General features: G+C 38.4%; 1 protein-coding gene across 6 annotated transcripts in view; it reads right to left on the bottom strand.

The window, feature by feature from the left end:
* Positions 1-613: 613 nt before the first annotated feature.
* Positions 614-23543, bottom strand: part of PTPRN2 (protein tyrosine phosphatase receptor type N2) — a 1070187-nt gene continuing 1047257 nt past the window's right edge. For all 6 annotated transcript variants that reach the window (XM_048837619.2, XM_048837620.2, XM_048837615.2 and 3 more), the window contains 2 exons: positions 9227-9300; positions 614-2400 (listed from right to left, as the gene is read on the bottom strand). In XM_048837619.2, coding sequence (XP_048693576.1) covers positions 2329-2400; positions 9227-9300 — 146 coding nt within the window. In that variant the 3' untranslated portion in view covers positions 614-2328. The remainder of the gene's footprint in view (positions 2401-9226; positions 9301-23543) is intronic.

Genomic DNA, 23543 nt, shown 5'->3' with positions numbered 1-23543 from the left:
TGTCACTCAGGTTTGCAGTGGGTATGGGGAGAGTGAGCTCGGAAAATATTAATGAATCACAGTGCAAGGATCTTCCCTCTTAAAAACTACCACACCTTGGGTTGTCAGTCAGTAACAACACAGCATCCCTGCAGCGAGACCATTCCATTTGGCAACACGAGACGGGGGCTAGGATATACCAAGTTTGAATTTTGGTAGGTTGGTTTGGATGTAGCTACCTACATTTTCAGAAAGCCGTGTCACACTGTCTCCACAATAAATCTAATTCAAACACTGGCAGATATTGTTCAAACTGATTTACTCTGCCCTGATCTGCAATTTTGTGTTAGCTAAAGTAATAAAGGAGTCCTGTTAAACCTAAATTATCAAATGAAAAAGGCAATTTTCTCATTCATACCCCATTAGTTTGTTTAGTTATTGCTAGGAAAGCTCTAAAATACTTACGCCATAAAATAAACATGTGGCTTAATATACAGTATGTGTACTTAAGAGGACGATGGCATCTGCAGTAACTGCTCTATGCTGCCAGGGTAATGGGATGCACAAATTAAGCAGTAGCAGCGCACACTGAGAAGAGTGTACAAAAACATACATAGAAAAGTAACACGTCTGGCGCTTTTTGAAATAACTCTTTAATCACCAAAAAGAAGAAATCACCAACATCCATACCTACAACACAAAATTGCAACATGTTATTTAATTCCAACAGGTGCCTGTCACCTCTCTTTTAGCAAAACTGCAATGCTATTTTTTAAACAATTCATTGAATAGAGATTTACAAAAGACCCCAAAATTAAAACCATTGATATATTTTGCAATTCTGAAATCAAACTCTTAACCTGGCACAATTATAAGCATACAACACTTTCAAGTAATTTTGAAAAAATATAAACTTGGAAACTACAACCACGTTAGGTAACATTTTCAAAAGCATCTACAGGGCGTAAGTCCCATTTTCAAAAAGGAATTACTCTTAGGAGCCTAAGTCACTTCACTTTTGAAAATGTTACCCATAGTCCCTCATTCGAATAAATCAAAGTGTTTCTATCAGCAGTTTTAATTTCCCCCCAAAAATAAAACAATGAAAAATGTGGGTGTGTTTAAACAAAGTTACATCACTGGATCATTTACAGACATACTTTCGCATCACTTTGCAACAGTAGGTATAAGAATTTAGAGCACAAGAAGCTTAGAAATTCTACCTACATTTCTTCATCCCATAATAATGAATTAAAATGATATGTATCATTTAGAATGGGGAAAGAACAGAAATATTGCAGAGAGCTGCAACCAATGTCTGGATGGAGACAAATTCATACAATGTAGATTGAAAACTTTTGTTTCAGCCAGGAATGCCTGGAATGCATTTGCTGAAATATCCTTTCTGGTCTAAAACGAATGGTAACAACACTGTTTGGGGGTGGTGGTGGTGGTGGGGAAATAATGCCAAAATATAAAGAAGCTCCCATTCTCCCCAGTAATCCTATAAAATCAAAAATCTGCTTTCATAACAGCTCAGGCCATTCATCCAGCTGCTATCTGGGGCCTACAACTCACTTCTTGAGGTTAGACTATCCCACTTCTTTTCTACCAGGCCAGTGGTACATAAGTAGTGTTGTTGTGCTCTTTATACATTGGGTTCCCATTAATGTGACCGACTTGTTCTCTGCAGTTGTGACAACTGTGCAGGCCTATTTACTTATAGCTCAGATTTTCTCCCATTCATTGCACAAAGCTGAAAAGTAAACAACAGTTAAGAAAACATTCGCTTGCCAAAGCCCAGCATGAAAAGGCGCAGCCTCCTTATGCAAGAGGCCAGACCTGTGTTTACTAACACACACAGCATTGTTTCATGATCTTGCTTGGTATTGTGTAAGAACAATCCTGGTCCTTTTCAGGCCCCCTGCTCTTCTTATTCAGCCTCTGAGAAGTTATAAAATATAACAGAACACTGTGTTTTCTGAGATTATATTGACTGCACTAATTACCCACAATACTGTATATTTGCTATTAAGAACATGAACGTGTGCTTTCAAAATGTGAAATTCAGGGCTCTGAGGGTGTGAAAGGAATTAGATGGATTGTTCTGTCACTTAATCCGAGGCTTCAAGATATCTTTTTTTAAATTTTAAGAAACAGAAGCAGAATACACATTTTAACTGTTGAACTTTTACTGGCTATAGAAGTTTGTAAGGACCCTATTACTATGTGGATACAATAGAAGATACACAGTTAAGGTCAGGTCACGGTTTCCAAAAACATTCACAGGGACTGAGAATAAGGAAATGAGCGATGGATCCTCAGGGAACCTCAAGGAGATGGAACTGCTCATTGTGGAAGTGACTTGAGTATTGCATTCACTTCCTCTGCAACCGCTGTCAATGCAAACTCAAACTGCTCCTGTAGAGAGAACAAATACACAGTCTGAATAATAAAACAAAGCATTCCAGGAAGGAAGCCTGGTGCACTATTCATTTGTGAAGCATCCTCAAAATATTATTAAAAATATGAATATGCAAGATAAACTGCACTTTTCAATGGAAAGGAACAAAATGTTCTGAGATTACTGGTGCAATATACAACATTTGACAGGATCTTACAACTCACCGTCATCTTAACAGAGAAAAATGCAGATAGCAGAAACCAAGAAGCACTTGTTATTACAGCTGGATATTAGCATACAATGACATACAACTGCATGGTCAGAAAGGTTTGTGAGCAACTGATCACTATCCACTTCCATCTGACAGATGAAACTGGTTAAATATCCATGACTGACGTGTGGGAATGGGTGGGGCACTGGAGACAGGGCTCCTTCGCTTCCTTAACCCAGCATTTCCAGACGATAGCAACTACAGTAAATCTTTCCTCACATTATGCATACTGTAAGAAAACAAGGACTGTAACATTTTGATTTTTCAGCACACAGTGCCTGGAACAAATTACCAAGCATTCTTCAATCACTACCTGTCATTTAAAAACATGGGAGTATCTGTCTGAAAGGAGCTTTTCTTTGTTACTGATTTTACAGTAAACACAACTGCCAAAATTACTAAAATCAGTTCTGTACTGGATTATTTTTGTAGATTTGCCTTCCAAATACTGATGTGACCTGGTCTTGAGAGATTAGATGAAATCACAACCAAAAGTGGGAAGGCTGCAGGCATATACACCTGCCTTATAAAAAGCACACACCTAGCACATTCTAGTCTCAGATAAGGATAGAGAAGTTTCACTTCCTCAAGATTAGTGGGTGTGAAGACACTGGGATACAGTAAGACAGTTTATGAGAGAGAGAGAAATTTTAGTATCTATTTTCTAAGCAAACTATTTTGCTAAGAAATTTAGTTTACTAAAATGTTGGAATCTGCATCTACTTTTTTTTTTTTTACGTTAAAAATCTTTTTATATTTGACGGTCCAGTCTGTTCACACAAAAAGGAGTCACGAGTTGTGCGGAATGAATAGTGAATCTGCTCAAAGTATTCTAAAGTTTTATTTCACATTTTGCTTATGTTTCAAATAATCTAACGCACCCCAGAGTTTCAAACAGACACTGGAAAGGTTCAAGTAAATACAGTATTTCAAAAAGAAAAGGAGTACTTGTGGCACCTTAGAGACTAACCAATTTATTTGAGCATAATGAAGTGAGCTGTAGCTCACGAAAGCTTATGCTCAAATAAACTGGTTAGTCTCTAAGGTACCACAAGTACTCCTTTTCTTTTTGCGAATACAGACTAACACGGCTGTTACTCTGAACCTACAATATTTCAGGTGACATTTCTTGTGGCTGCTCTCAGGATCACTCTTTGAAAGGGAGGACGAACTGGGAACAAAGGGGGAAGGCAGGAGGAGAACTGAAAGAATGTGCAGGCCAGCTGCACTCAGATACCACAGGAATGAGCATGGTTTAAGAACCTGCATAGAACAGAACAGAACTGAACTGGGCCAGAAAGCCAGGGTTGTTGGAGAAGGACTGTGACCATAGCTCAGATGTGTTCTGCACAATATGGATTGGAACCACCACTGCAAATATCTCCATTCGTTAGGGTAATATCTGTCTCCACAGGTGAGGGAAGTCCCAAATACAGGTATCCTCTAGCCCCCTGGTTTTGACTATGTGACAAGTGCTGCACAGTGGGCTTGTAGTCCACAGACTATACGAGCCAATGCAGCAGAGGCTCATGGCCCCTGAAAATGGACAGCCCCCAAGGTGATTACTGAAGATTGGACTAAGGATATTGTGAAAGTAGAATGAATTATATTGAAATTATAATTCATTAAAGAAATGCTGCTTGAAGAGTTTGTTGAAATATAGTTGTCAGGAAGAGAAACATTAAGGAGTGTGAGACAATGGGTCCTCAAACTAATTAACTTAGAGCTCCTACTGAGCTAGGAGACTGGTAAACATTAGTATGCAAATAAGATATGTATGTATATTTGTCAGTTTCTGCTTCCTTTTGTCTCCTATGTTAAATTGGCTTTGGCTTATCTGTATAAATAAGTTAGCTTGAGCTTTTGCAGAAGGCTCACATATATCTGGGTGCATTGGCAAAGCGCTTTGCTAATAAACAAAGTGGTCTGACAAATTCAGTGAGTCGTGAATCTGACTTTGACAATATGCAATTGCATTTTGTCTCCCACAATACTCCACCCCACGTGGAAAGCTGGTGGAAGGATTGAAGGCTAGGAGAAGTCACAGCTAATAGAGCTAACTGGAGGATGACCATTCAGGTTCATATCAACTGTCGAGGTTTTCGAATTTGTTTTCATTCCACTCTGGAACTAAAACAAAACCTTTTGAACTTTTAAAAAAAATGGAATTGTATCAAAATGTTCATTTTCTCTGATGATGCAAATGTCGAAATGTCTGAGAGACAGAAGCCTGGTGGTCAGGATGTGGGAGACGCAAGGTCAAATCCCTGTTCTCCCTGATTCAAAGCAGAATTTTTCATCCTAGCTCTCTGATTCAAGCATTTGACTGGACTTCCACTTTCCAGGTGCTCTAACTACCAGGCTAAGAACATGAGTATCTCTATCTCTCCCCCCCAAAATGTTTGGGTTTTGACAAAACAACATATTTCAACAAAAATTCATGACACTGAAAATGTTTCAACGGGCTATTTCAGACTCCACCAAGAATACAAGATGACTTGTACTTCATCACTTCAGTGTCAGACTTCTACACCCTCACCCCACATATTGTAGAGCCAATGCCTACATTGACTAGAAAACCCTATCGTGACATAGCTAAGGACACAGTTCGTGGATAGGAATGGGGTGGGAGGATTAGAATAATTTCTCAGATACATCTGAGATCATGAGTTGTGCAGTCAGCCTGGCAACATCTATAGCCAAACTAGCACACACGTGCAACTTCAGGATTGGATCCTCCAATTTTGTATTAGCTATCAATCAACCCAAGAGAGTGATGGCTTACCATTGCTACGCATGGAAGGATGATGTTCAGATACAGAAGCTACCCCATGACTTGTGGCATAACCGCCAACATATGATTTGTCTACCTGGATTAAAGTAAAATCTGAAGTGCTGGTGGCCACCCAGGAGAAGCAGGAATGGGATGCTAGTGCTGATACAGCACACTGAATTCATACGAGGGCAGCATGAGCAGCAGAAGGCCAAGAGTGGGAAGCAAGAAAGGGCATTCCACCTGGACATGCATTTGTAGGGGCACACGTGAACAAAGCACATAATTGTACCTATTCAGAACAAATTACTCAGCTACTGGAGAACCGAACGTGAAGACCAAGGGCCAGAGATGGAGCTTTGGAGATTACTTCAATAGAGCTACACCAAGTTATACTACCTGAGGATTCGGACCTTAATTACTGAGGCAACTTAACCGATAAGCATACTCCTGAGAATCTAGGGTTAAAATCAACCGTACTGCAGTGAAAGGGATGGTACGAGTGATGCGCAGCACTGTTTCCCCAGCACAGGGCTAGGTCTATCAGGCACAGCGAACTCAAAATGCTATAGTTTCCACAGATGCCCATGGCTAATCTTTAGAGAGCAAAACTACCTAACCTACTTCCCCCACACCTTTAAGCATAACCTCCTACATCTAGATAACATGAACTTTACTCTTAGCAATGTTTAAGGGACTCATTCTGTTAATCTATATTCAGCTGTGCTACAATCAACATGTGTTACAGCTCAATACAAGACTAGAGCTGAGCCTGGATGGGCAAACTTGGGGTAAAGATCAGAGCTGGAAAGGGATTTTGGTTTTATCTCTAATGCAGAGGCAGTATAAATCCAGTATCTTAGAAAAAGATACAATTACAATTGTAATACAGATGTAAAAAAGATACGTAATACAATTGTGTTTAATTTTGATTCCAAGTAAAAACTGGAAAGAAAACTACTGGTTATGTGTTATATGTGAGACAGCAAAGAGAAAGGAAAAAAGAATTTTCTCATCCCAAAAGAATATACTCATTCATTACTCTTTCATGTCACATGTGACATTTCAACAATATTTTGTGATTCCCCCTGAAAAAACAAAACCACAAAACCTTCATTGTACCCATCAGAAACATAGAATGATCATTTTATATATGTTTATTATATACCGTGTTTTTGAATAAAAGATTGTTTCTTATAGACAATATGTTGCTAACAAATCATTCAATTATTGAAACTGGAGCACTGTCTGCTGGAAATGCAATGACATTGCTGAAGTAACTCAGTGCGTATTTGCCTAGGGACATTCTGTAATTGGCATTTCTAACCTGATTTTTAATCCATTGTTTTAAATTACTTCAAGAGCCTGATATTCCTTATTTGTATTCAGCTGGGAAAGCACAAGGGCTTGTTTAAATATAAATAAATAAATCTCTGAGGACAACATAGCACTGGCATGTAACCAGATATTTACGATCTGCAATATGCTAGCTTGAATAAGTGATTTTGGGCAGTTCTGAGAAGACGATAATGGAGGAGGGAGAGACAAGAAAGATGAGCAGTATTTCATATTAGATCAACGCATCAGATTAATTTTATTTATGAAGGTTCTCCAGGTACACATTTTAAGGGGAGAACACCATACTGAAGTGTAACTATCAGTGAGATTTCCATATGATCAGCTGATCAAGCCCAGAGAAGTTTACATTCTATTTTCCTACTCTGTAGTTTAGGAACTTTTTTGTTGTTGTTGTTGAGGGTAACATACCCTTCTATATCAATAGAAAGGAACGCCAGAGTAAGGATTCAACAGAAAGACTGACATGTACAGGGGGTGCCCTGACAGTATGTGTCAGGATTTACATTTCCTATAGGAATCAAATACATGATCAGTTAGATTTTGTATGTTATTGCTTTTTCTAAATTTGAAAATTAGAGTAGAAGACGACTTTGTGATACAGTAGAACTTCAGATTTCAGAGTAACAGCCGTGTTAGTCTGTATTCGCAAAAAGAAAAGGAGTACTTGTGGCACCTTAGAGACTAACTAATTTATTTGAGCATGAGCTCACGAAAGCTCATGCTCAAATAAATTGGTTAGTCTCTAAGGTGCCACAAGTACTCCTTTTCTTTTTAGAACTTCAGAGTTATTTAAACCAGAGTTACGAACGGACTGGTTGACCACACACACCTCATCTGGAACTGTAAGTATGCAATCGGGGAACAGAAATGGAAAAAAAGCAAATACTGTACAGTACAGAACTGTGTTAAATGTAAACTACTAAAAAAGGGAAAGACTAAAAAAAAGATTTGTCAAGGGAAGGAAACTGTTTCTGTGCTTGTTTCATTTAAATTAAGATAGTTAAAAGCATTTTTCTTCTGCAAAGTTTCAAAGCTTTATTAAGTCAGTGTTCAGTTGTAAACATTTGAAACAACCACTATATTTTGTTCAGAGTTATGAACAACTTCCATTTACGAGGTGTTTGTAACTCTGAGGTTCTACTGTACTTTGCACCTCACTTGCAGATAAAGATTGGACAACTTCAACTACCCAATAAGCATCATTCTGCCTCCACCTGATGAAATGACACAAAAATATCCCTGACAGTTCTCCAACACCAGTTTTCCCAGGTTAGATATGGAACAGAAATGAATGGGATTGGGAGGAATCCATTACTTCCTCAAGAAAAGTTATGAAACAGTGTCTGGTACAGAAAACCATCTGTTCCACACCTACCCAGCAGCAACTTTCACTTCCCATATGTTGAAGGTATTTCCATCAGTACCTACTTAATCGTGGGACCCTGTCATATCATTGCTCTTTGTTGTCCATCTACCCACATTGTAAGCTCCAGACGGGGACCAACAAAACCATGCCGTTTTCTGCCCATGTCATGTATAGATATCTATTTAGTTTTTCTCCCCATCGTGAATGAGATTCCTCAATGTCATATACAACAACACACTTTAATTTCATCATTGCAGCTCTTAACAAGCAGCAAGTGAGGATAACGCAAGGTATTTTTCCATCTTTTATCAACATTACTTATAGCAGCAGCGCAAAGATGAATTTCAAGTTTGAGATGCATAACAACATAACAAAACATAACAACACTTTTCTTTGTAAATTGATGACTCTGTTGCACATTGTTCCCATTAAACAACTAAATGATATTTTATTGCACTTCACCAGAAGATACAAACGTAGCCTACCATGCAATAGGTATATAAAAGAACAGACAGCAAGCGTTTAAAAGGAAGCACAGGGTTTCAACCATCATGTGTGAAAAACACATTATTTCAGAAACAGGCCTGTGTACTGTTACTCCCCTTTAAAGGGCTTGATTTCCTCCTGAACCATTTCCTATAAGCTGAAACTTTTTCAGCATAAAAACTGAATGCAGCAGTTATGGTCTTAAGTGATTTGGAACCTTTGGTTTACATATCGCATGATACTGAACTGCAAATACTCTAAGAAAATAATCTGCCCTTGAAGATTAGAGCAAGAACTTTTTTTTAGCATGCATTTTCTTTAATAGACTATAGATTGCTGTCTTGACTGTCTTTCATATATGTTAATCAAGATAGATGTGGAAGATGTTACAAGAAAAGAGCAGTAAACATCAAAGAAAGTAGCTTAGATAAATCTTCAGCATAAATAAGCCACAGTTGGTAGGGAACCAGCGTAATCAGCTAGCGACTTGTGTAAAATTAGGTCATGCCCTTTCTCTTCTGTCATGAAAATAACTACAGTGAAATACCTTTAATGTATTTAAAATCCCAGTGGATGTATTGACAGTACCTTTGTCTGGACCATGCCTGGTCTCTGGTCCCTCAAGTGCTCCAGGGTAGCAGCAATATCAATCTCTTTAGCACCTGTAACAAACCACAAACTGGGATGAGTTCAGAGCAAAAGATAATACATGCTGAATCTGTCAATCTCCTGCTATCGGGTTCCCTTTAGGCGAACAGTCCAATTGAAAATTATTACATCCATCCCTCAGCAGACTAGGCAGACAGCTGCAATTTTTGTGTTCATAAAGGAAAAAAAAAATAAGAGGAAAAGGCAGTTTTGATTAGCATTAATTCAAGAAAACCCGGAGAAAAACAAATTCTTAAGAGATGCCCAGACAGATACTTCCCAACAGCAGAACATATATATTAGAAACTACAGGCCCATCCTGGCAATGCTTATTGCTGTAAGTTGCCCCATTGCCGGCGAGGGGATATGCATGGTTTAAGCTCTAAGCATTTACCATTATCAGTTCTATCACATTTTAAAAAGGTCTCAAAGCCAACTGCAGTCAGGTTTATGCTAATATAAACAGCATGAACATCCTCTTTAAGAGAGACACTCCCACAGTTCCCCTCAATAGCACCTTTTCAGGAAAATTCACACTCAAAACACTCAAGAAAGGCAATTTAAAACAAACAGTTTAATTTTGTTTTAATGTGGGTAAAATACCAAGAAAATCTTTAAAAACAAATCACCAAAGCTAAGAAAATATATCACTTTGTAACGTCTTCCTGAAAATGAGCATTTCCGTATCTGTATCAGAAACAGACCTTTATTTATACAATGGGCGTAGCAAGGACAGCTCAAAGGTTGCCACCTGGGATCTCTACATATTACATGGGACTTTACATGAGATATTTGATGATAAAGTAGGAAGATATTTAAGACAAAAATAAAGATCTCCTCAAAAACCCAAAAGAAAAGAAAGACACTTCACAAAAGTGTAATAAATAAAATAAAATAATAAAATCACATATCAACCACAGCTGATGCAGCTAGAATTTCCATGGAAAGCATCAATTCAGGTGAGGATTGCACCACAGAAAACGACAAACAACTGTTGCCCTTGTCTGCAGAACAGGAGCACCTTTTTAACAATCTGAGTATTTAATTTTAATGGGAACAGTGTAACTTAATCCACACCCACACAGTGAAGGAGGGTTTTCAAAGTTTCACCTTTAGCTACAGTGGGGGAAGAGTTAGGCTGATGCTGTACTTTTTTCAAAATCCCACCTATAATTTTTATAAAGGATGGCAGCCTCCATGCCTAGGCATTAAGATTAAAATGTCAAGGTAACCCAAGGGGGGAAAAGGTTTGCGCAGGAACCCAATGATACTGTTCAATGTTCAGGCAGACTTCCATACCCCCTTTTATGAAAATGTCAATGTCAGGCAAAAGTTGATTTTACAATACACATTTTTCAAACCTCTTGAGAATCAACATTCAAAAAAATCTTAAAAGTGCATTAAATAAGCCACTGAGCTCCTTCCTTTCTATTGTACAGATTATGGTGCTGAACAGGGTGCTAATACACGATCATCAACAGGACTACAGCTCTGCTAGTGTGCACGATGTCTGGTCATAAGGTCCTGATTCAGCAAAGCGGTTAAGCACCTGAGTAGTACCACTGGACTAGCGATTTTAAAGTTAAGCTCGTGTTTAAATGTTTTGCTGAATCTGAGCATAAGTGCTTGGAAGATCTGACTTCGTTTGGCGTTCAGCATATCAATCATTACGAATCATAGACTATGTTAGCTGACGGAAGAGGGAAGATAATGAAGGTAGATCAGACAGGGTACCCACTTGCATTCCCCAATACATTACTACCTGCTCAAGCTACCCTTACAGGCATAGGAGAAAAGAGAAAATGTTTTGCAGCTCTTAAAAAAAAATAAAAATAAAAAACCAAAACCCCACCATGACTGGGAAATGCTCAGAGACTATGGTAATGGGGCAAACATAAATGCCCCAAGAGACTAATCAACTGAACATAGTGCTGCAAAATTGGGCTGCTGCTTTGAAAGAAAATGCGTGGAACAAGAAAATTCGGAGCAGAAGATGAGATCTATGGCAAGAGGTAACCCTGGTAGTTTCTCTCTACATGAGCAAACCTCCTCCCTCCCAAACACTACCACACCTTTCACATCTATTCCCTCATTGTACCAAACCCAAAATAAACATATCTCACTATTCCTCTAATGAAACGCAGTGTGATAAGGGCTTTTTCTATTCTAAATATGCCAGATTGGTAGCATATTACATAAGCTCCACTATATTGTGTGGTTTCAGAGTACCAGCCATGTTAGTCTGTATTCGCAAAAAGAAAAGGAGGACTTGTGACACCTTAGAGACTAACGAATTTATCTGAGCATAAGCTTTCGTGAGCTACAGCTCACTTCATATTGTGTGTTGGTCTATGGAATAGCTTAAGTCACAATTCTAGACTAAGGAGGAGATTTTCAAAGGCATAAACACCCAACTCACATTCAGAATCAAGGGGAGTTGGATGTCTAACTTCGTTGTGTCTATTTGACTATGTCTTCCTAATTGCTTTAGTGGCACACATGGCATAAATTCATGGTCTTCATCACTTTGAGGTTTTCCATTTCCACCTGGAAGTGCAGAACAGTGACATAATAGACCGCATTTTTCATCCTGGAGCACACAAAAGCACTTTATATACAGCATCACTGCTATGCAGACATCCCTGGGAAAGGAGGCATTGTAGTTGGAGAAAGGGAAATCTTATCTAGGGACACTAGGTCAAAATCCATACACAGTGTGCTGCCATGGAAACCTTCACATCCACACAGAGCTGAAAAGACTGCACATTTTTATAGTTCTCATCTGAACGGCTCACACACAAGGTACAGGTAACTCAATTTATCTATAGTGGAAAAAGGAAGAGCTGAGTCAGCCCTATCAGGACTTGAACCTATGACTCCAAGGACACCTAAATATTGCAAATGTTTTGCTTAGGCCATTAACCCATCCCCTCTACCAACAGATAAAAATACCAGTATGCTGTCTGTGGAAACAATGTATATTGTATAGGAAAGGGTAAAAAGTACTGGCTCAAATCCAGCCACAGATAACTGGAAAGGAGAAAGCAGAATATGTCAATAAGGTAAGGTTTTGTGCCTGCTTGTCTAAAACACATATCCCTCTGTCATATAATGCCATTGGCTTCAGGAAATAAAGTTAAAAGGGCAATGTCTAAACTGGATAAAGAATTGACTTTTCTCCTATGACTACATTTTATCTCATAACCACGGTCTTCCATGAAATAAATATGGTCCCTCCTTGCCATAGGGTGCCTTTTAATAAGAGATTTCTGTGTTTGTTTTATATGTATCTAAGAGCAAAATTTACTGTGAGATTGAGTAGCTGCTGTCGTAGTAGCAGCAGTAATCTGAGAGGTGAATTTGTAAGCATTTTTACAGAATACACCTTAGCTTCTGTCATCCCTATTTACACTGAGCAGTACCTGACTCTCACTGAACTCAGCAGGACCACACATCATACACCAATACTCAATAGCAGTAAAGTGGGCAGAATCCGGCATTTGGTAATTTTTAAAAGGTCAAAGCATTTACAGTGAGCGGTTAAACAACCCACATCAAAAAATGTTAGCAGCCTAAACAGAGAGAAAACATGAAAAGACGCAAGTTGAATTATATTTTGCCCCAAGGAGAGAAACAGTTTCTGAAGTTTTGGGTCAACCCTCCTCCTCCACCTCCTGCTCCTCCCCTGGGCAGCAATGTAGGAATTGGCACTAAGGAGCTGGCGCTCCTGATTAGCAGCCTCCAAAGGGTTAAATGTTTGGCCTGCAGAAAGTCACATCAGTAGACTATCCAGTAATACAATAAATAACAGACATGAGTTAATCAAGATCCACTGCAATAGGCTGTCTGAGGGTCGCACTAGCAACTCCCAGTATCTAAACAAACAGGATATTAATATTACTCATACGACTAATGCCCAGAGGCCCCAGTCAGTACTGGGGTCCCAGTGTGTCAGGCACTATACAAGCTCCTAAAATGCAAGCCCTGATAACAGCAGCATTTCTTTAGAGGGAAGTTTGTAAACAACTAAAACATGACTTTATTTATTACACAATATCCTCACACGTGCTTACACTGAAGGCAAGGGCAAAAGCCCTATAATGGGTTCAGGATCTTCACTGAGCTAACCATCTGTGTTACACTAAGGAGGACATTCATGCTGGGAACCACTTTCAGATATATCAGCAAATGCTCTAGAAAAAGACAAAAATTGGGTAAACTATACGTGAATTTATTCACAAAGAACATTAAAGGGTGGGTTGGGGTATTAGTTAGGGACTCATGAAAGCTGGGTTCAACTCCTGGCTCAGAGATTTCCTGTGTGACCTTGGGTAAATCATTTACTCTACCCTGTGGCCTCACTTCATCATCTGTAAAAAGGAATACTACTTCTCTCTCACACAGGGGTATAGTGAGGATAAAATCCAGAGCTGCTTTTAGGGGTGGACAATCAAAGTGATGGACCTGGATGCCAACTTTCAGTGGGCACCATGCCAGGGGTGGGGTATGGAACATCTTCCACCTTGGCTGGCAAAATACCTAGGGTTGTTTCTGATAAAATCCATTCATGGTTGAGAGGTGCTCAGTTAGTACAATGATGAGGGCAAGATAATCTATATTACTGTTTAAATAGTTGTGACATAGGGGTGTGAGGTTACAAACATGGGATTATTGGGACTTCCATTGTATCCTTAAGGAGGAGGAGATGAGCTGTGTGAAAATAAGCTCTCATCCAAATAGAAAAAAATGGAATACTAAAGGAAATATGGAAAATGACCTGCCATATGCACTTCTTTTTGTGCCACATACGTGTTCAATTTCATCCCTGTGAGCTATTCCCTCTCTAATGTATCTTTTTATATTTACTAAATAATAAAGATTTTGTATTAGTTCTTGAAGGGCAAAGGGTCTTGTTAGGTTAGATTAAAACCTGTTTTATTAAGATCTCCAAGGAAACAGTCCTGAAGAGCCCCTAGGTCAGTTCTTTTCAATGATATTGATAGAAGCCGAAAGAGGTCCAATTAATACTTGTAAGACGCTGCTGATTGGCAGCCTTTTAGCTTCAGTCATGTACTTTGCTGTATTTGCAGTCTGTCAGGCATGCCATGAAAGAATCATTTAGGAATAGCGTGTTTTAATCTTATGAAATAGTGAAAAATAGTATACGCGAAAAAACTCTTAAGGACAGAGGTATGACACCAATGAAAGTCAGATGTCTGATCACAGTGTGTGTATATATACTGGGAGAATATTGCCAGGTCACTGATCATTAGTGTCGATGGCACCCCAGCCATAACTCCAACTCCATCTATGATTCTCATTGGACAAAGGCTAAAAGACACCATTGCCAGCCATAAAAGACTCTGCAGGGAGGAAGTGAGATCTCTTCTTTCTTCCTTATCTTGTTTTGTCTCAAATGCAAGTGAAATAAAATACGCTTGTAAACAATGTTTGGAGTACAAACATTTTTTTAAACTGAAGGTGATGGATAGAAACTGTAAATATTTAAGCAATTCTCATTTGCTGTAACTGCTAGAGGTCTGTTACTGGCTGCGAGGGTCACTTAATGTCATGACATAAAAAACAGAGAGAAGCCTCAGCAAAGAGTTAATGAAGCTGCAACACTTTTGAGGAGGAACTCCCTGACCCTTACAACCATTTTTAAGGTTAATGCAGGAGATCATAGATACAAACTGGAGTTTTCAGTGAAAGACAGTTATCCCACTCTTTTGCAGAAAGTGGATTCCAGTGTGTGTATTTGGGGATGGGAATAAGAATAAATAGGTTAAATCTAAAGGCTTGTCTCCACTTTTTGTGGATCGATGCTGCAGCAATTGATTCACCGGGGATTGATTTAGCGGGTCTAGCGAAGACCCACGAAATCGACCACTGATCGCTCTCCCATCCACTCTGGTACTCCACAGGAACGAGAAGAGTAAGGGGAGTCAATGGGAGAGTGTCTCCTAATGACATAGTCTAGTGTGGTCCCTGTTAAGTAGATCTAAGCTCTGTCAACTTGAGTTACGCTACTAATGTAACTCAAATTGAGTAGTTTAGATCGACTTTCCTCCATAGTGTAGACCTGCCCTAAGGCTCATAGTCACTTTTTCAACCCAGACAGAAATACATTTTACTCTAACCCTATTAGAAACTTTCCACCCCAGTCAATATATACACAAGATTTTTTTAAAAAAAATCCACTATCAATCTCTGTTTTTCACAATTAACAGGAAAAGTATGCATGTACACAATGAAAAGAACATTAAATCACAATAATGAAAAAAGAGAAAATATTTCAAAATTTTAATAAGACATATTACTATGCCATATAATAATACTATATACACACAACTTTTATTAATATTAGATAATATTGTATATTGAATTTATCATGCATTCTGAAGGAAAATGATTGAAGTTATCAAGTTTCAGAATAACAGCTGTGTTAGTCCATATCTGCAAAAAGAACAGGAGTTCTTGTGTCACCTTACAGACTAACACATTTATTTGAGCATAGCCCACGAAAGCTTATGCTCAAGTAAATTTGTTAGTCTCTAAGGTGCCACAAGTACTCCTGTTCTTTTTGAAGTTATCAAGTACAGGTCAGCTTGTACATCCCATGTATAATTGTCTGGGGTAGATGGAATCTACAACCAGCCAGCGCAACCTAAATTACTACATTTTCAACAGTCTTGTAGGGCTTGAGATTCTGTACTGGCATGTCAATTTTAAGCCAATATCCTTTGTCACTGCAGAAGAATAAGTAACTGCAGAGATAAAATTTGTGTAAATTTTTCGTTGACTACTAGAGCAAACTCTGCCCTACACAGTCTATTGACAGCACGAAAATGCAGAAACCAATCATCCCTAATTGGACTAAAGGGGTGCTGACTTCTACTAAGCTGTCATAAATATAAGGGGAAGGGTAACGACCTTTCTGTATACAGTGCTATAAAATTCCTCCTGGCCAGAGGCAACATCCTGTTACCTGTAAAGGGTTAAGAAGCTCAGCTAACCTGGCTGGCACCTGACCCAAACGACCAATAAAGGGACAAGATACTTTCAAATCTTGGGGGCTGGTGAGGCTTTTGTTGTGCTCTTTGTTTATGTGGTGGTTCTCTCTTGGACTGAGAAAGGTCAGACAGAAATCCATCTTCTCCAACCCATCCTAATCCAAGTCTCCAATATTGCAAACAGTATAGGTAAGCCAGGCAAGGCGGATTAGTTTATCTTTTGTTTTATGTGAATTTTCCCTGTGTTAAGAGGGAGGTTTATTCCTGTTTTCTGTAACTTTAAGGTTTTGCCCAGAGGGGGATCCTCTGTGTTTTGAATCTGAATACCCTGTAAAATATTTTCCATCCTGATTTTACAGAGATGATTTTTACCTTTTTTTTTTTTTTTTAAAATAAAATCCTTCTTTTAAGAACCTGACTGATTTTTCCATTGTTCCAAGATCCAGGGGTTTGGATCTTTGATGATTTTGTAACAAATTGGTTAGGATATTATTCTCAAGCCTCCCCAGGAAAGAGGGTGTAGGGTTTGGGGGAATATTTTGGGGGAAGTCGTCTCCAAGTGATCTCTTTCCCTGTTCTTTGTTTAAAACGCTTGGTGGTGGCAGCATACTGTTCAAGGCCAAAACACAGTTTGTACCTTGGAGAAGTTTTTAACGTAAGCTGGTAAGAATAAGCTTTCATGCGGGTCCCCATATCTGTACCCTAGAGTTCAGAGTGGGGAAGGAACCCTGACATAAGCCAAGGGAATTCTACTCTTAGCAGGACTGGATTTATTTTAACATTTAGATTCCCACTCAGTGGAAGTTGATGGTCCTCTGCTTTTTACAAGATTCCATCCTAGCTATTGTACTTGAAAAGTGGATGCAGGTAATAGAGGATTACTTTTAAAACCCATAATGACACCTGTATGATTAATGTTATGGTCACACTAACAGGCACTGCTACATATAACCCTTTCAAACTAACATATGAGCATCAACTATGACCACTGTAGCATTCCATACACGCATGCCCATATACATGCAATACAAAGGGATACTGGCTTTGGCAACTCTAAGTCAAATTTATACAGGGGATTCTATGACCCCCACCTGAGCTCTTCCACAATGTCACAATTCTGGACAATCCACCGTTTCCAGCACCTGTGCCAGAAGCTGTAGGCTAGTCACCTAGAAGACAATTGTTGAATCAAGTGCAGTTTTGAAAATGCCACTCAGTGCTGTGTTTAATGGTTTGCTCAAAGAAGTCTGCTCCTTCTTGAATCCCCATATGGGAGTGTGCACATGTATGTTACATAGACTGGTGTTGAGATCCAGCTGGCCCATATGGGTCTTTCAAATGGCAAGGTCTATATTTATTTTACTCTAGTTTTCTATTGCGAGTACATTAGCTAGTGGTAAAGCATTCATTAGATACTACACAGAATGAACTGAGGAAAATATGCAACAATTCTGGACAAGTCTTTAATAAAAGGTAGCCTTCTATAAGAGTCACAATGGGATTGGTTTAAGACTGCGCAGAAATTATACTTTAGTGTCATAACCTACATTGTAACTTTAAGGGACAGAGACTTCCATCGGGTCAATTAAACACTTCTCTTGAAATCCATCTATGGATTGACTGCATAAGATTAACTGTAAAAATGTAGTTCTTCACTCTGTATTTACCTCGTTTTCTAAATGTTTGCCCAGCTGCTTATTGAACTGATAGCACACCATTGTATGGCTGGCTTTTTCAGTTTGTTTCATATTCTAACCTATCCTTTGTGTGAAGAAATGCCGTCCAAATTCCTTATGTGCTTGTCTCCTCCTCAGCTCCAGTCAATGACCTCTTGTTTTCAAATTAGTTACTATCTCAAGCTGCTTACTGACATCAATACATTCCTTTCATGATCTTCCAAAGCTCTATGGGGACCCCCTTAGTTTTTCTTTTCCCAAGATATAGTCCATGTCTGATCAATCTTTCTTCACGATTCATGTGCCTCACATCCTTAATAATTAGGATTGCTCTCTACCATACTTTCAGTCCCAATATCGTCCTACAGAGCAACCTCTGTGAACATATACTCCAAAGTATTTAAAAAGAAAAAAAAATCACATCAATAACTTGTTTGCCTTTTGTTTATAACCTCTATGCATCATAAGGGAAACTATCAGCACGATCAGTCCTCAGAATATGCTATGGGAAATATAAACCAGCATCACTTTCCCAGTGAGCTCTCACTCATTTTTCAGTAGAAGCTTGCTGGAATGATCAAGTTTTTCATAGGTTTTTGTTTTAATTTGTTATTAATGGATTACTTTACAGCACCAATCAGCCATTCCAAAAATGTATACATGTAATGCTACTCATTGAAATGTGTTATTTAAAAGCAGAAATTTATACAATTAAAATGTGCTTTTAAGTTGTTTGCTCTAAGTAGCACAAGTTCACCTTTCTTGGAAGGCTCTACCATTAAAAAAATTGACCTAGACATCCACTATGCACTTTTGCCTGTGGCTTGGGGCAAAACTCCCTTTGTGGTCAATTATGTGGTAGGAAAGCATGCAACAAGCAATATTGCTTAATTGTGTTCCTTGGGTAATTCGGTGCCAGTTACATTAGATAAAACGAACTCACTTGCAGAACTGCCCTGGTTAATATACAGCTGTAGCTCACGAAAGCTCATGCTCAAATAAATTGGTTAGTCTCTAAGGTGCCACAAGTACTCCTTTTCTTTTTGCGAATACAGACTAACATGGCTGTTACTCTGAAACCTGTCAATATGTATACATGGATGCAAAGAACTGTCTTCATAAAAAGACTGAAGAAGAGATGAAGAAGAAACCTGAAGAATTCTGTGCAAGTTTGAAAGCTTCTCTCTCTCATCAGCAGAAGTCAGTTCAATAAAAGCTATTAACTCAGCCACCTTGCCTCTTCATAAAAAGCACCAGTAACATTTCAGACATTATGCAATCACCATTATTGCTAATACTTGGGGCCAGGTTGTGGAGAATACAAAAGTGCAGATACCAAAACCTAGAACTTTGCTTTACTGACCTTAATTTTTTCCTAAGATAATTATACAGATCTAACTAACTGGATACAGAATTCAAGGCTTCGCTATACAATGGATTCAAATCTAGAAGACAAAATAAACAAACAAATCTCAGCTACCCATTTTAAAACTCAGAATTTTTCTGCCCTAAATTTTCCACAGGAATTCCCTCACTTTCTAGTCCCACTTCACAGCCTCTGAAATATCAAACAAATAATAAGATAACAATCTTCTCTCTAAACCATATTTAGTCTGTCAACTATGGTAATAAAACATTCTGTAAATTCTGTGTTTACAGTGGAAACTGGCTCCTAGAACTAAATCTTCTCTCATTTACCCCAGTATAAATCCAGACTAACTGCAGAGAAGTCCAGGAAGTTGATCCAAATTTACATCATTGTAACTGGAAAACAGAATTTGACTTAATCTTTATACAGAGACATAAAAATTAACAGATTAAATCCAATTTAAAATACTAATGTGTACAAGTATTATCTTTTACACAAGCTTCTTTTTAGTGGCGGTGACCTGTCTATTTTATTATGCTCGTTAGATCTGTGTTAAGAATAAGCAAAAGGCCCTAGTGAAAAGGGATCTGTTTAGCTAAATACTTTGGCATATTGCTATTGGTAATGATGAGTCACAAGAGGAACTAAGGAATCCTTCTAGCTTTCACATTTGGAAGAGGTTTCACTGAGTTTGGCTATGCTACATCCAATCTTTATGCTGTATTCTCAGGTTCTGAAATTTATAATGTATTTCAATAGAATCTGATAACTCATATTTTCCCTCCTCTAAATTCCAATCGCTTCAATTAGTATCCAAAATTCAAATAATTATTTGCACTATGAAGACCTCTCAGAAGAGGAAAACAAAACTGGAAATCTCATATAATTTTCCTTCAGATTCGTTCCTTCCTTCATCATGCCAGAGAACACTCCAGTAATAGTCTCTTGTAGTATTTCAGTCCTTGTGCTCACCACCAGAATGAAGAAGGGCAGAAAAGAAAGATGAGGAAGGGAAGAATGCTGAAGTTCTTCTGTGTTTCAAAAAAGAAAAAGCCCAAGCAGTTCAGGTTTGGTGTGGTTTTGGGGGGAAGTTCAGACGGATTATTTTATCTAAGACAGCTTACCCAGCTCTGTGGAAAAAATGCTAAACAAAATCTTGCTGAATGTGTTAATGTGAACATATGAATGAAGAATGTTAAAATTCATAACAGGAAATTGCCGCTGAAATGCACTGTAGCAAGCATTCTCTAATCATCAAAAGACCATGAACTGTCATTTTCTTCCCCCATTCAACCACCGAAAGTGCACACTGATTTCAAAGGAAACCTCTAAACTTTTCACTCAGGAACAAAGCTTGGACTAAAATGTGCATCTGGGAACTGAAAAGGTGGTATTACCCGGGCACTTTTCTGTAACACCCTTAAAATTCCATTGTTCATTGAAATGGAAGATCATCATTTAGAGGTGTCCAGTCCTAGTGCCTTCAGTAAGGCTAGACTTGAGGCACCACTCAAGTCAATGGGAATGTTGCTATTGATTTCAATAGTAGCAGGATTAGACCCCTGTTAGGACACTGCTCTGCATAAGGAATAATATAACCAATAACTGTAGCAAAAGTACCAGGATGGCAAAGCATAGTACTGAAGCTAGTGGAACTGTTAAATATAAGAATAAACTTAACTGTAAAACTTTTCACTGACCCCATGCTAGAGGAATAATTTGGACATTTAGATACAACTGATTTGTGACTGCAGAGCATAAAACCAAAGTTGAATAGACTGCTTGTGTTGAAAATTTGGTACAGAATGGATATCAGTGTAATTTGTCTTAACTATTCCAATTTTATACAATTAGATTATTTAACATGGCATCTTACACTAATGGATCTTACAATGCACAGATAAGCCACAATGTTTATAATAAAGAGTATACCATAATTCATTACAGACAGACAGCCCAACAGGAAATCCTTCATGATGATATGCAAAGCCAAAGGGGCTCCAAAAATGCATGCTGAAGTTGTTTGAATAACAATGGCAACCGGGGGACTGGAATGTGTTTACTCAGCATAGTGCTTCCCCCAGCATCATGAGATCTTTTCACATGCCCTGCTCACTACTCAAACACAAAATGCAGGAGGAAATCCTTAACATTTATGACGAAAGTATTCTGGCAGAACCATTTCTGTGATCACAGTGTTACCTTCAATGTTCCCATACAACCACAACTGAAGTGCACTAGAATAGTGTGGGAGTTTTTTGGGGTGTGTGTGGGTTTTGAGATTGACTTGGCAAATGTTGTATCACTGTTTGTGAAGTTGTATCACTTATCATGTAATATGAAATCCTTATCAATTGATTTCTGCTGCCATAAATTTGAATAATTTAAATAACTGATTGTTTGCTTTAAGTGTATAAAACAGTATAGTTTAGTGCAACTCTGACCAGCTGTAGTAGCAGTAGATCTGAATTTATAACATATTTTAACAGATGTATCAGCACTAATTTACTATGTGATTAGGAGTGAAAATTTTAAACGACAAAAGCATTTACAGTTAAATGCCAAAAAGAAATCATTTCAAATGTAGAAAAGTAAATCATTACATGAAAAAGAAACACCCTTTTCTAAATCTGCCCTATTAAAAATCCCACTAAAGAGCCAAAGCATTTTATTGATTGTTTTCTACTTTCCCACTGCTGAAACTAAATAGTCCTCTATTTACATTGATTTAAAAATGTATTATTGTCTACTTTCTAATAAACCAGACAGTGGAACAAGAACTCAAATTATTCTAAGTTTATTCTTAAAAGTCTTTTTTTTGGGGGGGGAAGGGGGGCGGGGGGAAAGACTGAATCCTTAATCCTTAAAAGCCTTTTTGAAAGAAATGTTAGTAGATGCTGGCCTTGCAGCTGGGCCCAGATTGAAAGTGCACTTACATTTTTCTGTTTAGAAGGACTGAAGGACTCTAAACTTAGTGCTAGCACTCCACATAAAAGCTTTGGAAATGGCATTCTTTGGTACTCGTGCAATTCATTCTTTAAGAAAAGGAAATGGAAAGAAAGATTTCATGTCCAGGGCTTCAGGCCTTTGATCATTTGATGAACATTGGATCCTCAACCTGGGCCTCAAACTTCTCAGGCCAGACAAAGAAGGCCTAGGCCTCACAGACTGGGCCTAGATTCCTGTCAGAACAAAACCTTTGGCTGCCTCACAGTGTGACAGCCTGGGAAAGGCCCACCTCAGCAGGGTTGAGATGCCCGCTTTGCCCTTTGATCTTTCATTTAAACTACAGCCAAAGCACCAGGTCAGAGGATTTCAAATTGCACACCCCCATTGGCAGAGGGGAGCAGGTCAAGAACAAAATGGGGGTGACCAATCTAAAAAGCCCTGTGACTCCTTTCTTTGGCCAGTTTCACATGACTTGTCTTGTATTGTGCAACACTAAGCCCACACTTAAAATGGAATTTGACATTACATGGTACAATGGAGTCAATAAATGGCATTCTTTAGTGCTCTTACAACAAAGTCAACCCTTCCTTAAGTGGTTGAAAGCCTGAAGCTAGAAAATATTTCTCATTTATTTCTCTATGTGAGCAAATTTCATATATTTTAAATCTAGTTTTCATCACATCCTCTCTTGGCTGTTGGCTGAAATGAGTATAACTACTATTTAATAGAGGTGTACATCAGTTTTATCATGTATCGCAGCCATTATTTGGAGAGATGAAGTTGCCACTTGAAATATAAATGTACCAAATAGCTGAAATTCCTACATATTCTTTCACAAAACACAAATACACTTTCCAATGAGACTGGAAAAAATCATCTCATTTTGCTGGAGAATTTTCAGTCTGGGACTTGGCATAAGGCAGGCACACAACTTCTTTTCACATCAATAGCAAGTTCCACATGATGCTCAAGGGCACAAAACATAGCCTTTTGTGTGTGTGTTTGATGAGACATGTTAACAGTCAGAAACAGGGGAGAAGAAATGTCAGACTCCTGTATCTGAAGGAATGGAATGTCATTATTTCTGGGACATGACAATTTCAGAAGCAAGAGAAAGATTGCAAAACATGGATTTTATTTTTAAACTATGTATAGGAAGCTGACTAAGATTAAACAGTTCATTGAATTAACTAATGTTGATACAGTGATTAGAAGACAAAATGCTAAATATAATTTCTACATGTACATGT

This window comes from Caretta caretta, chromosome 2, assembly GCF_965140235.1.
Source record: "Caretta caretta isolate rCarCar2 chromosome 2, rCarCar1.hap1, whole genome shotgun sequence".
In the NCBI taxonomy this organism is placed as follows: Eukaryota; Metazoa; Chordata; order Testudines; family Cheloniidae; genus Caretta; species Caretta caretta.
The sequence above is the reverse complement of the archived record's forward strand: the minus strand, read 5'-3'. Positions and strand labels throughout refer to the sequence as shown.